At 35.2% G+C, this 19,324-nt stretch overlaps 1 protein-coding gene across 1 annotated transcript in view; it reads left to right on the top strand.

Moving 5' to 3' along the window:
* The window catches only part of LOC107584897 (GRIP1-associated protein 1), a 53,814-nt gene extending 50,604 nt beyond the window's left edge, over positions 1-3,210 (top strand). Inside the window, exon 28 of the mRNA XM_016271667.1 lies at positions 1,192-3,210. Coding sequence (XP_016127153.1) covers positions 1,192-1,272 — 81 coding nt within the window. The 3' untranslated portion in view covers positions 1,273-3,210. The remainder of the gene's footprint in view (positions 1-1,191) is intronic.
* Positions 3,211-19,324: the final 16,114 nt, after the last annotated feature.

The raw sequence follows: 19,324 nt of genomic DNA on the forward strand, positions 1-19,324 counted from the left end.
GGTTATCCAGTCGAGAAAACGTAGTTTGCGTCTCATCTGGCCATACAGGGGTGGAATGTGTTGACAATCTGTACTTCACACAGCGTGACGTGTGAGGGCTCGCGATCTTCAGAGACAATCACAGAATATGACAGAGCTCGTGTTTTAAAGCGAAACACACTGGAATGAATAATTCACTTAAAATGCAACGCGAGTCTCTGTTCTCGCTGCAATCTCTGATGTAATCAGCCTGGTTTCCTTTATATTAGCGCTGTTTTGGATGGATTGTTTGAATGCATTTAGCAGCTTAAAATGATCTAATCGCAAGCAGAGTAGCAAAATTGGGTTAAAGGGTTAGAATAGAAATTGTGCTTCAGTAATTTTGCGTTAATTGCGTTAAATTATTTTAACGCGTTAAGGATTGTAAAATTAATCGCACGCGTTAACGATGACAGCCCTAATATAAATACACACACATGCACGTATATATATTTAAGAAAAATATATTTATATATTAAATATATTTATATGATATCAATTATGTGAATATAAATATATACATGTAAATATTTTCAAAATATATACTGTATGTGTGTGTATTTATATATACATAATAAATATACACAGTACACACACATATATTATGTAAACAAAAACTTTTATTTTTGATGCGATTAATCGTTGCCCAGCAATAATTTATATACATTTAATAATATTTTTAATGTAATATTTCTGCACATTTTGTGGTGAATTTTGGCACACTTTTGCAGAGTAAGCAATCAATGGAGAAGCCATAACTACATACCAAAATGGCTGCCATCTACTGTTGTGGACTTTTGACGTCTCTCTCTAATCCAGCGAGCAACTACCTCATGAATATTTACTGGCAGTTGGGGCCGCCAGCCCAGAAACAAACAGCCCACTTAATATTTGATGGCTTTTTTGCTTTAGAGTTGAGTACACAGTGCATGCAACGCTGCCTCTGCTGTTGTGTGTGTGAGTGTGTGTTTGTTTGTGAATGAATGAGAGTATAATACCATGTGAGATTGGAGCTGAACTTGGGCCTGTCTGCCTAATGGGTCCTTTGTACCTTTCTTTTTAAAAACCACAAAGCTTTGCAGGAGGGCGGAACTGTAAATAAACACAGTATGCATCTGCCCCACATTTTGAACTTCATAAGAATCACATTTAAATTCTCGGTTTGTCTTGCAGGATCTGGAAGTTTTGTCTCAGGAGATCATGCATTTGAGTAAAGACGCCACCCCTGCAGAAAACTCCAAAGCCACGGGATAAAACTGGACACCGTCCACCCGATGATTCAGTACCCTTCTATTTCTCGCATCTCTTCACGGCTACCAGGAGGAAACTACATTCATCTCGTACAAAGACCTCCAGCAATCTCAGATGTTCCAGGAGCACAGAGGGTCAAAACCGATGAAGTCCATCTGTGATTTGCATACTACTGAATGTAATGTAACGCTCTATATGTTTATTTGTCTGTGATGGGCATGTACTGTTAGAAAAGGGTCCGTTGAGCAAACCCTGGCTGCTTGACATCCATGAACTGAGTGCAAAGGACGGGGGCTTGGCCTCGGTGGTCCAAACAGGACCGTTCTACCTACCACTAATTCCCCCGTTCAGGAAAGCGTGTGTCTAATGTTGGCGTCCTCAAACTGCTGTCACTGTTGTATTGCCTGTTTTGTATATTTGATTCGCTAAAGACACTTATTGTGTGTGTGTGTGTGTGTGTGAATGTGTTTCTATGAGGTGTAGAATGGGGTGTATTTATTCATGCCAGAAAATCCAAAAATTATGTCTACATCTCTACAGGATGCTGCTCGTATCTGAAAGAAAATCTCAAGTTCTGCAGTTCATTATATGAAAAAAATTGCAAAAAAATGCTGCAATAATAATCGGAGCATTTTTGTGGGACTCTCGAAATGTTTCCGTGAAGGAAGGAGGCTCCCTGGACTCCCCAGACTCCCCAGCTTAACGATTCAATTTGACACCTCTCTGTCTGTCTCAGAACTGACAGCGCTGTTGGGGAACGGACCAATTTCTCACAGCGTGCACTTGACTCCCATGAGAAGCTAGCCGCCTGTTTTAGTGTCTAACACCAGTTTGTTTCGTGCGCGTTGATGCCCTGTCGTTTTCTGTGAATGTTGCAACATGATTCTGCTTTTATGCATTCAGCTTTTGTGAACATTTTAAATTCTGATGCACATAGAAATATTTTATTTGGCGAGTGCATAGTTAATTTAATCGTGGGGTCATGTGACTGATTTTTTTTGCTGTTGGTCCTCACTCTCTTCATGTGTTTTTCTGTTTAATTGCTTGCACTGATGTCAAACACCATCCACTGTGTCTTGATTTTTCCAATCGTTTACCAACAAGCATAGTCAAAGAAGACACCTTTTTTTTTTTTACACAAATGAAAAGTCATAGAGTTGGCGAAATATCAGCCTAATTTTCATTCACGTCAAATTAAATATGGCATATGCTCCATTGATCATTTTAAATGCAATGAATATTGACCAACTATTTGTTTAGATCCTTCTGATTGCTCAACAGAACGAAGTAGATTTTATAGAACATTTTAGTCACATGAGATAATGGATTCAGCATCCACCCTATTCGTCAACGGTTCTGTATTAAGTTAGAGATGTATATGTATATTCACTTTGGCAAAATTGTTTTATGATTTTGTGAGTTGTGAACGATTAGCATTCTATTTCAAATCTTTGCAAAGCTTTAAGCTTTATTACACAATGGTTTGTTTCCATGTTCTTGGCAGATGAGCGTGACTTTCGTGCATGGTGTGTTAAATGCCTGTCAAATCCCTGTCTCTGGCTTCTTAAGGAAATCCTGACGAATGCTTTTGCATATTCCTTTCGTTTATACCATACAGAAGTAGGATAATGATATTCTTTCATTTCCACCATTGAGGAAACTGACATATTAAGATTCACTTGGACGATTGCACTCAAAAGAATGAAGGATGTTTGCCTTTGAAGCTCAGAGTTTTCTCTTTTTTTTGTCTTTTACTCTTCTAATATCTGCCAAACAAGCTCTTCTTTAATTAAGATCATCTTTTAGTCATCATTAACTACATGTAAGCAGATTCCATTATTAATGTCCGATCGCCCACTACATCTCTACGGCTAATATTTATTTATGTCCATTTCATTGTCATTTTCAGACTTCCATAACTTGCAGAGATAATAAAGAATGGCTGGAAAAACAATGTCTGTGTGTCAGATTTTCTATGCTTTGTTTACAATGTACGTTTTATGCATTTGACAGATGCTTTTTATTGAATACTAGGTGTGCCCTGGGAATCAAAACAACAACCATGGCGTTACTATGACATGCTGTACCAGCTGAGCTAGAGGAACCACAAATCGTACATCGCAAAGGTTTTTCTTTCTTGTGTAGTGTTTTTTTTTTTAAGAGAAGTGCATTACATGTGACTGATACACTTATAAAAATAAAGGTTCTAAAAGGGGGTTTTCACAGTGATGCCATAGTCATGCACATTTCAGTGACCAATTTTTAAAAACCATTTTTTTCTTAGTGTCAAGAACATTAATGAAATAACCTTTTTCCATTATAAAGAACCTTTTGTGCAATCAAAAGGTTCATTGGATGTTAAAAAGGTTCTTTGTGGAACCATTGATGACACTGAAGAACCTTAATAAAAATTCTGTTATTGTTTACTCACTGTCATGTTGTTCCAAACCTGTATGACTGATTTTCTTCTTGAACAGACAAAGATATATATATATATATATATATATATATATGCAATGTATATACAATATATAACAATGCTTTTATTCACTGACAGTCAACAGGATCCAAAAACAACTTTGGACCCCATTGACTTTCATTGAATGGACAAAGAAAACATTTATTTATTTTTCCACAGAAGAAAGTAATTCAGGTTTGGAATGATAAATGCTGGTTTCTCCCCAGGTCTGTGGGCTAAACACACACGCATCTCTTTTTCACTGAGTGTTTGTCTACTAGATTAACTAATCTCTCCTCTGAGCACAAACGTTGTTTACCGCACTATCAGTGATGCCTGTTAAAATGTGTAAACAAATGACACGAATCACTGAGCAGTGTTTAATTGGAGCCATTCAAATACTGCTGTCATCTTTGTCTTCGTCACTGTTCAGTAAGTGTGATCTCTAATCAATACTACAAGCTGAAGAGCTCCACTGCTTTGCATTGGGTTTCATCCTTATAACGACCATAGGCCCTCATAAAATAGACAATCCAAGAAGACTTGAAAGGTTTTAAGATCCAAAGGTCCAAAGCACATCAACTGGCCACGGGGGTTCCTCAGGGATCAGTTCTTGGACCCCTTCCTCTTCTCCATATACACTACATCACTGGGACCCATCATACAGGCACATGGTTTCTCCATTGCTATGCTGATAACACACAGCTCTATCTTTCATTTCAACCAGATGATCCAACAGTAGCTGCACAGATCTCAGGCTGCCTGACGAACATCTCGGCATGGATGAAAGAACATCACCTACAGCTCAACCTGGCAAAGACTGAGCTTCTCATCTTCCCTGCCAATCCGATCCTACAGTATGATTTCACCATCCAGCTAGGTTCATCAACAGTTACCCCATCAAGTTCGGTCAGAATAATCAGAATCTGGTGTAATAATAATGTATATAATAATGTTCAATGCAAGGCAAAATTAATGTATTAAGAATACTTTTATACTGTATTCTATATAAAGGCTTTAATTAAAGTGTTACCAAATCTTTTTTGTAATAAACATAATTTTATACGTGGCTACAAAATGGATGTAATAAGCAAGTTTGTGAGTCATTTTCTAACTAGCTCATTTAAATAAACCACTTCATGCTGGGTGGTTATTTGCTTCCATGTAGTGTGTTAAAATAATTTAATGTACAGCTATCATCATTGGATTATCCCTTTCGAAATCAATGCAAATATGATACAGCTCTTCCTCTGCCAAATTTTTTTAAACTCAATTATGAAGCGTTTAATTTTATTTAATAGCACAAAATGTGATGGAAGTATTCCAGGTCATGGAAACTTGCATTTATGTTTAACACTCATGGGTTCTAACCAGGGCATTAGTGGATTGATTGATATCAAATCAATACTTAATAAATAAAGGAATTACTCGGGACATAAAAATAGTAGGACTGAATCAGTAAGACTGAATCATTTCAATGGTTGCTCATTAGTTGCAGATTTAACGTGTCCGAGGGGCTCTTCAGCATCTTAAGTGAAATGATTAAAGCATCGATTTGTAATCAATACACCTACACCTCAGAATATAGCATGGTTAATATCATGGTTAAAGCTCTCCTGTGAGCTCCAGCTTGTGTAGATCTACATTTGACTGGTTTATAATTACAGGTGACAAGGGATATTCTGCATTGATTAGAGCTGCTTTCACGTAATTGTCTTTGCTTCTGGTTATTGTTTGTGACTATTGAGGGTCGGGCAGCTGTAAATTCGAAGCCTTAGAAAGATCGAAATCACTGTTGTAACTCTGCAGTCTGCTTTTGTGCCTTTTCCTGCAGTAATTTAGCCGTGAACTCTTGTATTGACATCGGAGTTGTGGAAATTGAACGCAGGGACTGTCAAGATGGAAAAGGTTGGAGAATTACTCCCAAAGGTGTTGGAAAAAACACCCATTCTGATGCTCCCATGATGCTTTTGGTAAGTGGTTTTCCAACAGTCAACGAAACGGTTTTTCTCTCTTCCTAATCACTCTTTCTACTGAGGGTCAGTTTGATTTTTTTTAAATGACTGAAAGCAGTGTTGTGGGTAACACATTACAGGTAATGCGAGTTATGTAATCAGATTACTTTTCTCAAGTAACTAGTAATGCATTACTTTTTAATTTACCAGAAAATATCTGAGTTACTTTTTAGAATAAGTAATGCCAGTTACTATGTTTTCCAATTTACTGACTGACAGCTCTCCTGTTCCCATGTTAAGAGAAATCAGGTGTATGTGTAAAGGCGTTGTGTGCGCTGTGTAAACATGATGGTTACTGTAGCTCTAGACTAAATGTGAACGTGCATTTACTCATCTCACTTACAAACCCGTATTCCTCAAAATGAATAAAAACATTGAAATGCAAACTCAGAATATGATGCAAACCTGCAATTATTAAATGTTAAATAACACAAATATTCTTTATGGATTTAATCCCATTTTATTGACCAACATCTTTGCTGCTGACATTTGATGATCCAATTTAACCATACTAATATGCAAAAGGTGCTTCAAAAGGTTCTTCAAGCGATGCCATAGAAGAACCATTTTTGGTTCCACAAAGAGCCATTCAGTCAAAGGTTCTTTAAAGAACCATCTCTTTCTTGCGTTTTTGTAATCTGAAGAACCTTCTTTCGCCACAAAGAACCTTTTGTGAAACAGAAAGGTTCTTCAGATTTAAAGGTTCTTTATGGAACCATTTAGACAAAAACGTTCTTCTATGGCATCGTGAAGCACCTTTATTTTTTAAGAGTGCAGAAGTCGTGGCCTAATGGTTAGAGAGTCGGACTCATAACCCAAAGGTTGTGGGTTCGAGTCTCGTACCGGCAGGGATTGTAGGTGGGGGGAGTGAATGTACAGCACTCTCTCCCACCTTCAATACCACGACTGAGGTGCCCTTGAGCAAGGCACCGAACCCCAACTGCTCCCTGGGCGCCGCAGCATAAATGGCTGCCCACTGCTCCGGGTGTGTGTTCACGGTTTGTGTGTGTTCACTGCTGTGTGTGTGCACTTTGGATGGGTAAATGCAGAGCACTAATTCCGAGTATGGGTCACCATACTTGGCCACATTAAGATGAGAAAAAGTAACGTAAAAGTAACGTAACACATTACTTTCCATAAAAGGTAAGCAAGCAATGCAATTAGTTACTTTTTTAGGGAGTAAAGCAACATTGTAATGCATTACTTTCAATAGTGACTTTCCCCAACACTGCTTGAAACACGGGTTAAATATTTATTTGTTCTTGAAATTTTGTGACTTTTTCGAAAAAATATGACGTTGGTAAAAAAAAGAAAGAATGTAACCTAGAGTTAATAAAGACATAAACCCAAGGTTAAGCTGTTTTGAGCATCAAAACTGAAAAGAACAAAGGACAAATGTGAAATGAGGCTCACAGAAATCATCTTGCTTTGCTTGCAAGATTTTGTTTCTATATTTGCGTTTGAGGATATTGATCAGAGCATTCAATCTGTCCAGAAAGAGTTGTACTCCAAGTGTTCTCAAAATATTTTGCCTGCGCATTTCCATAGTTAGAAAGCAACTAGATCTCATTGCCTCTGTCCTCTGGAAAGGTTCTAGGTGCCGTATCGCTCAGATGTATTTAAAACCCAGATGATATGACCCTGGATTGTGACCCTGCATTGGGACTCAGGTTGATATCCTTGACAGATACACAGAAAAAATGTACTCAGACTGAAGTAGGACAGACCATTAAAGATTAACTCACGGTGAGGCGTATCAAATATTGAATATGAGCACCAAGCAGGGGCTAGTTAAACGGGTTATGTAAATATTGTGAAATGCTGCAGATCCCAGTTGCCTTGATGTGTTGTAAGGTAACAGTTGGCTGAGACTGCACCAAAAAATGCAGGACACTTTTCACGGATATGCACACTTCACTTTTTTTTTTAAGCATTAGAGGTGCAAATCCAATGTTTTTTCAGTTGTGATAACTATTAGATGTTGACAAACTATTATCTAGCATACAATTAATCTAGCATAAAAATTAGCTAGTTTGAAACAGATCAAATGTCTCTATTAAGACATTTGATCTCTATTATGATTTAAAATCATACAATGATAATCTGTTGAACTGATATTCAATTAATGTTTTAATGAACTTTTATTCATTTCACTTTATTTCAGACTCAAAGCTTCATATCAAAACACATAAAAGCATGTACATAACACACACACACACACACACACACACACACATATGTTGTGTTTCCATTTTTTATTACATTTTACCTCAAAAATGTCCCCACAAGGTCAAAATTTACTAGTATTACTATCCTTGTGGGGACATTTGGTCCCCATAATGTGATAAATACCAGGTACACACACACACACACACACACACACACACACACACACGACAAAAAGCATACATATGCACATATGTACTGTACATATGTTTGGTGCAAAACTTAAAATCACAGATTAATTACAGTTGACTAAAAATAAAATTAAAACCATTTAAAACATTTTCATTGCATGAAATGAAATAAATGTTGACTGAAATATAACTTTTTTTATTTATTATTTCAGATAGTTGCCAAGGCAACATTTCTCATTTTAATTCCATTTAACTTGATAAACTAAAATAACTCAAACTGAAATAAAGTACAATACTCAAAATCACTAAAACTTTAGCTAAAATTAAAATGAAAAACAGAAAACATAAAAATAAAAACTATACTAGTATCTGTTACTAAAATAACACTGATTTAGACAATTTTTGCTAACAGTGTTGCAAACCTCATAATATGAATAGAAAATAAAACGGCTCCTGCTAAATTTAATTGTACCTCCCAGAGTTGATCAATATTTTCTGAAGTTTAAGCACATCCTTTTAACAACCCATTGTTCAACCCAAGAGTTTCAGGCCCTATTTATGGAAAGTGCAGCAGACAGTTTTTTGTGCTCTATTGTAAATAAAGAACAACATCATTTATAAATGAGTGTCCCTCAAGCAAATGATCATTGTGTTTGCGTTTTTTGTTTTTGATGTTGTTTTGTGATAGGAATAACGCATCTGTTTTCCCCAGTGTTCAAAAGACCCCTTGTGGACTCATTAAATTACTTTTCGTAATGATAAGGTTATGAATATGAAGTAAACATAATGAGTGTGATCTGTTAATGAAAAATTGACTTTTATAAAGATGAGTTCTTACGTCCTTTTGGTGTGTGTGTGTGTGTGTGTGTGTGTGTGTTTTTTTTTTTCTCTCTTTCCTTTTTTCCACCCCTGCGAATGAAAGTGTCTTTAAGGTGAACTCAAGTCTCAACAGAGTTCAGCTGATGAAAGAAATCGACAAATTCAGATGTTAAGGCTAATTGAACTGACACTCCAACAACCTTTGAAATCTGTTTTTAATTAAAGGCAGCATGCTGAGGTGCCTGGTCTTAAACTTTCATAACTACACTGCCGCAGACACCGTCTCCATGTAAGATTTAGATAGCGGCCTTCAATGCACCATCAACTAACTGCATCTCGTTTCTCATTCCAGCCCAGTCCTTCACTGCTGCTTCACTCATGCAAAGCTTGTGAGTAATTATTGAGATTTTGTTATGATATGCTAACTCTTGCCAAGAATGTTTTACACATTTGTAGCATTTTATTTCTTTCCCTGAAGGCCTCTTAAAATCTCAGTCAATGTTTTTTGCACCAAAAACAGTCATAATTTTGTTTTCCATGGCGATTTTCCATCCACTCTGACCCTTAAAGTCAGCTTTCACAACTACATTTTACTTCCATAATCTGATGTAATTCTGAACAGGATATTCAATGAAGCAAAAATGTATGATGGGATTTGATTTTTTCCATCTGGAATTAATGTGATGATGAATGACATTTCACACATTTTTGAGAGGATTTTCTCTTGAGATTCTCCATGTATGCCAATAGTAACATTCAAATCTATCTATATATTGTCCTTTAATTCTGAATGGACTGAAGGAAGCAAAACCTTCATGATGTGACCCTTTAAAATAACCTGTGACTGAGCAGTAAAAAGAGCAGACTGACATATGGAACGACTTTGTGACCAACACAAGTTTCACAAAAGCCTTTTCATCAATATTTGATGATAAACAGCAGCAGAGAAGTGTAGTGCTGGGCGTTTGGAGAGAATGAATAAAATGTCCTGCAGCGTATGCGATTCGGTGCAGGACTGATGTGCTTCGGGTTGTGCTGCATAAGCTCAAATGTCCCTGACCGTCTCGCCCTCACACATGCTGTGCTGCTCCACTGCCCATGTGGCCACTCTAGGGTTAATATTTCATGAGTGAGAGATTATTTTTAGATTTCTGCTGTGAGTACATTTCAGCATATTAGCTACATTGATTACCACTTTGACCTTTATGTCATTTAAAACTGAGATGCTGATTGGACAGTGTTCTGTCTGTGCTATATTGTCAATGTAGTCATAATTTTTTTTTTTTCATTTGAGTCTATTACAGTCTGATAATGCATTGCATGCAATAATTTAAACGGGCAAAATAAGTTTATTGAATCCATTTCTACATGAATAACTGTCGTTAAATGCATGCACAGAAATACAGATCCAGAGTAACTCAAACTGATTAGAAATTGATGCAAGTACCATATTTTTAATATAGCATAATCTGTCCGTGTGGTTTAGTATTTTAGACAATGTTATTCTGGATGTACTGCACTGAATATTATTATTATAATTAATTATTTTATTTTGATTTTGATTGATTGATTTTATTGATTTATTTTTGGCAAGCCAGACAGGGAACTGTTTAGAATTTTTTTTACTAAAAACAGTTATTTTTAATTTGCAATATTGTTTGATATAGTGGCTCAAAACTGAGCTTCTTCAGCTTAAAGGAGCTGGCCGAAGGTCTCTGAGGTCTTGTCTGATGTCTTCAGCACTTGTTTGCCATGAGCAGATGTGTAATACAACGCAAACAGACGGTATCAATGGATTGATGAAGAAAAATGGAGGCAATCATTCGCTTGTCCTCAGCCTGTCACAACGAAATATAACTCAATTATCTCTTGTCAACAGATGAGAAATGTTGAACGTGACATCAGAGTGGAATGGAGCCCAACTTTCACACTGAATGCGCAAAATATTAGAATGTGTGTTGTGCCAGCTAAGATCTGCTGGTGCGTGTGTTATGCTGAAATGTGTGGACAGATCTGTCACAAGCTGTTGCTGGAGAATGTGTCATAGCAGGACGGCCGAATGGGACAAAATATCACTTGATTCAGCATTTGTTTTTGACATCTTGCGTCTTCCTCATGATGGTCATCTTTCATTATTAGTTATGTAATATTACACAACCTGATGATTTCTGATTGAACTGTATATATTTGGTGAGACAACTAGCCCCGGTATTCCCCACACCCACTCCAAATATAAATTCATGTCATTCCAAATTTAATATATTTATTAATAATTATTTAATTTATTTTTTTTATATTTAAAAGTGTATATAATATTTTTCCTAGATGTGTAATACAACGCAAACAGACGGTATCAATGGATTGATGAAGAAAAATGGAGGCAATCATTCGCTTGTCCTCAGCCTGTCACAACGAAATATAACTCAATTATCTCTTGTCAACAGATGAGAAATGTTGAACGTGACATCAGAGTGGAATGGAGCCCAACATTCACACTGAATGCGCAAAATATTAGAATGTGTGTTGTGCCAGCTAAGATCTGCTGGTGCGTGTGTTATGCTGAAATGTGTGGACAGATCTGTCACAAGCTGTTGCTGGAGAATGTGTCATAGCAGGACGGCCGAATGGGACAAAATGTCACTTGATTCAGCATTTGTTTTTGACATCTTGCGTCTTCCTCATGATGGTCATCTTTCATTATTAGTTATGTAATATTACACAACCTGATGATTTCTGATTGAACTGTATATATTTGGTGAGACAACTAGCCCCGGTATTCCCCACACCCACTCCAAATATAAATTCATGTCATTCCAAATTTAATATATTTATTAATAATTATTTAATTTTTTTTTTTTATATTTAAAAGTGTATATAATATTTTTCCTATAGAGCAGCAGTTCATAAACCATGAATTTAATTGAATTTTTCATGTTTTAATTTAACTTTTTAATTGAATTTTAATTGAATTTTGGTCTTAATTTTTATTTAATAGATTTTTTTTATGTTTTGAATTTCCTTTTTAATTTATACAATTTTTACTTTTATTTTTACATTTCCGATTTAATTTAATTTACATTTTATTTGAAATTAATTTTTTTAAAATTTAAATTTAAATTTAATTTAATTTAATTTTTGTTTTTATGAAATAGTGCCTGATTTCTTCAATTTATGAAGTAATATTCAGCAGTTCATAGACCATGCCTCTCAAGCTCAAAAAGACCAAACAATTAAAAAAATAATAGTATTTTGAAAAAATAAGCCCATACGTGTTTACGACATGACAGTAAGTAAATGATGATTTAAATTGTGCCCTAACCATTTACACTTGTTGTATGTTTGAATTCAGAACACTTACTCCCTGAACTTTAAGAAGTGATGTTTTCCACCATGTGGACGTGACGTAACCCTGATGCTATTTTAAAACATGTCTGATTCAAAGTGTCTCCAGTCTCCAAGTATTAAACTACACAGCGCATGTTAGTCTTTTCCCGGACGATCTGAGATCAGCTCCCTTCCAGACGATCATTATCAGTTCATTTCCCTCTTTGAGTTGTGCTAAACATGTTTGCCAGAGGTTCATAATTACACCTGCATCATTTTTGAATGAGACTGTGAGTACTGAATAAACCCTCCCGTGATGTTGTGGAGAACAGGAAGCTGAAGGGATAGTTCATCTGAAAATGAAGATTCTGTCATCATATACTCATCCTTGTGATTTTGTTTCTGTTGAAGACTCAAAGAGATGTCAGATAGGATGTCGTGGTGCTCTTTTCTGTAATGAAAGTGAATGAGGACCAAGCTCCCAAAATGACAAAAGGTACAACAGAACAACAACAAAAAGAGTCCATATAAGTTGCACACTATTTCACTTCTTCTAAAGCCATGCAGTAACCAAATGTCATTGGTTCTCGCATGTCTTGAGATGTAGGTTTCACAGTACCAAACTTTCATGTATCGCCACACCATTACCATTTCACTGGTATTGTGGTATTCAAGTTACCATGGCAAAACAATAAATATTGAATTTAATTTTATGCTTTGAATTTCAACATTTTTGTTTTAAATTTCATGTACTTTTTATGCTTTAAATTTCAGTGTTTTAAAATCAATTTTACTTAAAGTACTTATTTTTTTGCTTTGAATTTCAGTATTTTAAATTTCATTCAATTGAATTTGTATGTTTTGAATGAATGAAGGAATTTTTGACATCTTAATTTTAATTGAATTGAACTGAAGTGAATTGAATTGATTTTTTTATACTTTGCATTTCTATCATTTTATTTTTTAAATTGTACTGAATTATTTTTATGCATAGAATTTCAACACATTTTTTTTGTTTCATTTCATTTTATTTTTATGCTTTGAATTTCAGCCTTTTTAATTTGAATAGAATTTAGAGTTCAGTCTCTTTAATTAATTAAACTAAAATATTTAAAAAGGCTGAAATTCAAAGTATAAAAATAGTTTAATTAAAAAATTAAATTAAAATGATTATTATTTATTTAAATTACTTATTTTATGCTTTGAATTTCATTTTTTATTACATTTATTAATTTTAATTGAATTTTTATGCTTTGAATTTCTTGTTTTAATTCAATTTAATTTTAATTATTTTTATGCGTTGAATTTCAATTTAATGTAATTAAAATTTTATGCTATGAATTTCAGATTTGTATTGTTTTAGAAACCTTGAAATATAGTGCCTGAGTCCTACAGACTATAAGCATGGTGCTTTTTTATTGACATACTCAGTCCCCATTTACTTTGACTGTATGAGTAAGCAGCATGAATTAAAATGGCTTATTTTGTGTTTCACAGAAGAAAGTAAGTTGTGCATGTTTGAAGCAATGTTAAAGGGTAAGTAAATGATGACATCAAATAAAAATGTTTAAAAAAAAAAATACATTTTTGGGTGAACTCTGCGAACATTTCAGTGTAAGCCTCCGCAAGCGATGTCCTACAAATGAGTTTTGGTTCAGCAGTGATTTTGTTTGCTGTGCTCTCCTTCTTTGTCTTTGTGCTCTAGCAGGTGTAGTGTAAAGCTGTAAAAGGATGTATTGATTCTCCTCATCTGGACGTCAGTGTGTAAGAAAATCTGCCGGATGGAGCACACAGCGTGTCGTTGCAGCAGTTTGATAGGACACAGGAAAAGGAAGATCCTCTTAATTGAGATTGGATGAATTCGAGGTACTGTAGGTTTAAATCTGTTCCTGGAGAACCATTTAGTCTAAATTGAGAAAGAAGATGAAATCTATCCTGAAACAGCCCCAATCTTGTGCAACTGATCCTATACGTCAGTCCAGAAGAGATAGTGGGAGGCTTTTTTCTCTGAGTTTTGATAGGAAGACAGTCTTTACAGTCACAGAAAGACAGTGGTAATGAATGAAACCTTTGGTTGTGCATAAAAGCCAATAAGATAAGAGTTCAAAGTTCATTTCATATAAATCAAAGGCACATTATCTTATACTGCTTTCCATTCAAAGCCAGATGTGGGATTTTCCTACTTGACTTCCAACCGTATGGGTAAATCTCATAAACTCTGGGTCATATTTCAGCAAAATCATAAAAATAAATAAAAACATAGAAAAAAAAAATATATATTTTCTATGTATTTATTTATTTTTATGATTTTGTTGAAATATGACCCAGAGTTTATGAGATTTACCCATACAGTTGGATATTTATATATAAATAAATGCATAGAAAAAAAATATATATTTTCTATGTATTTATTTATTTGTATGATTTTGTATTATATGTCCCCACCCCCTCTACAAATAAATAAATAAAATTCCAGGTTATTGATTATGAAACTAATCATTTAAATATCATCTTACTAAGATATATTATTGGGAGCTATTGAGTGACAATTGATATTTATATGCATTTGATATTAGTTTGCTATACTGTTATAAAGTTCTCATTGATTTACATTACAAGCTATCTGAATTTCATCTTTCTTTTTGTCTATATATATATTTTCTATGTATTTATTTATTTTTATGATTTTGCTGAAATATGACCCAGAGTTTATGAGATTTACCCATACAGTTGGATATTTATATATAAATAAATGCATAGAAAAAAAAAAAATATTTTCTATGTATTTATTTATTTGTATGATTTTGTATTATATGTCCCCACCCCCTCTACAAATAAATAAATAAAATTCCAGGTTATTGATTATGAAACTAATCATTTAAATATCATCTTACTAAGATATATTATTGGGAGCTATTGAGTGACAATTGATATTTATATGCATTTGATATTAGTTTGCTATACTGTTATAAAGTTCTCATTGATTTACATTACAAGCTATCTGAATTTCATCTTTCTTTTTGTCTATATAAAAACCAGCATCTGCATCAAATAGCATATTTTTGCTCAGTTTGGGCCTCTGAATACATTTATTCCATATTCTCCTATATCATCCGATATGTGCCTTAAAAGCTTAATGTATCAAATATGATTCAATAGGTTCAATAAACTGTTCCATTTCAAAACATTAGTTTTTTTTTAACTATTATGTGTCAGGCTTTACAGTGTCAAACCATTGCTTTAAACATATCGCACAGCCTATACAGGCAAAATACGATAGACCACATTTATGAAAATGTTTGTTGAAATGGCTGTTGTGTGAATTTTAAAACTGCAGCCTGTCGGTTTGTACCAGGCCGCTGAGACAAAAGGCTGCCCGCGCACACATCGTCCAAAATGAATAGCGACAATCTGATTCGCCTTAATCTCCGAAGCCCAAACCTACACGCTCCGTCAGCAGCTCTGGAGGTGTCAGTCATTGCAACATCTCCTAATCCTCGCTTTTGTGCACCAGCATCGCAGCTGCCGGCGGTTAGCTGGCTTGTAGATGCCACTGTAAGGATGCTGTTGAATGTATTTCTTTCTATTTACAGTCCTTTGTGAAGGAAGGAGGGCCTCATCGCAGGATGGAATTTCAGCTCTTGGCTCATCATCTCTGAAGTGGCCAGAGATTATCTGTTTGTTTGGGGTATCGATCCGTCACTTGAGCCTGCTTGTTGGAACCGTATACACGTTCAGATGGAACTTTCACCGGGGTTAAATTCGGACCTTGGAGGCCCCGCGGCTTAACCATGAGTGACAGCATTTATAACTTAATGACAAGGGTCTTAGAGTCCGCATGGGATGCCTAATTCAACTCGATTGTCAATTTTAACTCACAGAAGTGCTCTCTTCACTTCCCTTCTCCATGTGGGCTGTCCACCCTGTCCAATTCATTAGCCACTCTGGGTGCTCGTAAAACCGTGACCCATGATGCACTGGTGCAGAGCTTCTATTGATGATGACAGTCCATTAAATTCTCTATCAAGAGCCAGTTCGATGCCCAGAAGTCCTCGGATAAACATAGTACTGTCAGGCCAGAGCAACCAGGCTCTGTTTATCTTTAAACCAAACAGTGTTTTGTTAGGGTGCAGGGCAATACTGTGCATTGACTGTAACTATTTTACAAATGCCAGTTACATTGCAAAATTATCTTCTTAATATGTTTTCAATTAGGCTTTTTTAACTTTTTGTCTTTCTAGTTTAAATAACTAAAATGGCCTTGTAACAAGAAGCGTAAGATTTTAAGATTTGTTTTTAGAGAATGTATCGTTAATACGAGTTTATTTTGTCTTGTTGCACTGGCAGATTTTTCCACTTGTTTTACATATAAACAAGTTAAAAACAAGTGGAAAAACCCTGCCAGTGCAATAAGACACAATATAGCGCTTAATGTCTTAAAGGGATAGTTCACCCAAAAATTACAATTCTGTTATTAATTACTCACCCTCATGTCGTTCAGAACTCGTAAGACCTTCGTTCATCTTCGGAACACAAATTAAGATATTTTTGATGAAATCCGAGAGCTTTCTGAACCTGCATAGACAGCATAGAAATAATTCATGTGACATCAGTGGTTCAACCGTAATGTTACATAAAGCTACGAGAATACTTTTTTGTGCACTAAGAAAACAAAAACAATGACTTTATTTAACAAATTTTTCTCTTCAATTTTGGTCTACGCCACCATTCACGACAGGGTTGCCAGGTTTTCACAAGAAAACCCGCCCAATCGCTACTCAAAACTAGCCCAAAACTAGCCCGATCGCGTTTCAAGGGGGTCTCCAGTTAAAAATCGCATTCCGGAGGGTAAATATCATGTTATTGGAGTCGCTTCAAGCCGCAGACATGAAAAACAACCTGTGGCAACAGTGTCAATTTTAATTTTATTTTAAAGTAATTTTTAAATAAAGATTTTACTTTCCAAGGCAACATTTATGTATATTTTTAAGTTTTATAAAAATAATAAAAAATATGTTTTATTACAGCTTATTTAACAAAAATGGTTTTAATAGTTTTAGCTGTAGTTTAAGTTAATATACAGGTTTTTTTTATTGTTCACTAAAATTAAAACTAAACCTAAAACCATAAAAAAATTACTTGAAATAAATGTCAACTGAAATAATAATTATATATATTTTTAAATGTTACATTTAGATATTTTAACTGGAAAATAGGACACTCTTTAAGAGTGTGATTTTTTTTATTGTAGCTTCTTCGTAGACTTGTTGCTGGTATTGTAGTACAAGACCTATTCTGCAGGCCTACTCAGATTCCCTTTTGGAAGTAACGAGTGAATTAACACTTCATATTTTTAATAGTTTTCTCTATACCCAAGTCACATTTTCAAATAAGTAGCATGTTACTTTTCTCATTATTTAATTTAAAGGGATAGTTCACTCCAAAATGCAAATTCTGTCATTATTTACTCACTGTCATGTTGTTCTAAATTGGTTTGCCATATGTGCAATATGAGTTTATCGTGACTATGGCTCAAAAAACATTATAAAAGTGGTCGATATGACATGTTTCAAGTCTTCTGTAGTCATGAAATGGCTTTTGTTACTTGTATTAGGAATAATGCATGTTTTTTTCTCTTAAAGGTGATGAGGGGACAGGAATCTCTTTGTGCAACTGAAATCAAATCAGGTGAGTGTTCGGATCTTATGCAAAAAGAAATTATTTCTATTTAGTGATGCTTCAGTATTTCCTCTTTGGGCTCACACTGCATGTCCCGGTTCAGTGGTACAGTAAAGATCCAGATTGACCAGATTCGACAAACACTAAACGCTTTTTGCATCAAGCAGCAGCAGTGGGAAATTAAATTGCAATGTGGCAGTGGCGGCACACTCAATCCGTGGCTCCATCCATTATCTATCATCTACTTGAAGCATAAGAAAAGCTGACATGCCACAGCCAGACATGATAATGAAAGAGATACGGGATCGGTGTTGACAAGGGGTCAGTGAACAGCCCTGAATGGGGTTCATATTGATTTCACGACCAGTTCCGCCTTTTCATGCTACATCGTGCTGTCCTGATAAAGTTGATGTTGCACTTAGACAAAATGTCCAGTGCAAACAAATAAAGCTCACGATTCCTATTTCAGTCAGATGGATGCTGGATCAGGTCATGCTACTGATGCGCAATTGGATGCTTCAACCCCACTGACATTCATATAATAGGCACGTCTAAGACATTATTCCAAAACAAATCTTGGCTTGACCAGAAACAGTAGCTGATATGTGAGCCACTATAATACTTGACCCAGTTTTCAATGGCAGTATGAATATGTTCACAGATTTTCCTGCATGCATTGTTATGCATCTGAGTGCGTCTATTAAAGGTTCTGCACGATCCAAATGGACTGTGACCTGTTTAAAGAACTGCCATCTTTTTAAGCATGTTTAAAGAAGAGCCCTCAATAAATCTCCAGACCTTTTGGTAAACATTTGTCAGAAACAATCAAGTAATTGGCCCTGAAACGTTCTTACTGGCTGATGTCATTGGGTTGAATTAGCTTTTTCGTCTTTGGGGCCCTTAGAGCAGTTCATCTCGCAGATAGGAGTGGCTATTTTTATCTGTTGCCCACTAACAGCCTAAAAAGCTGGCTTTCTCAAACAGAAGGTTTTTCTGTAGATTTCAAAATGATTATTTTTCAATTAATGACTCTAGAATGTGGGTAGATTCTTGCTCGGTTTGGCAAGGCCTTGTTTAACACTTTATGGTTTGATGTTGCCATATGTTTTCATTCACACACACACACACACACACACACACACACACACACACATTCTTTTTGCATCATTGATAACTTAACTTTTTCACAGAGCAACTGTTTAAAGTTTAAAATTGAGAAAATATGAATGTTTTGAATCTGCAGTAATGCATTTCTTGCTTGTAATTTTTTATAGACCGTGACAATGATTATATCACTGCAGTTATTTATTTGGAACTGCTTATAGTAATATGATTATATTTATGCATAAATGATTTCTGATTTATGTTTCATGTCTTCAGAAAAGGCCAGACGAGTTGCACAA

Source organism: Sinocyclocheilus grahami, unplaced genomic scaffold (assembly GCF_001515645.1).
Source record: "Sinocyclocheilus grahami isolate Dianchi unplaced genomic scaffold, SAMN03320097.WGS_v1.1 scaffold64.1, whole genome shotgun sequence".
Lineage (NCBI taxonomy): Eukaryota > Metazoa > Chordata > Actinopteri > Cypriniformes > Cyprinidae > Sinocyclocheilus > Sinocyclocheilus grahami.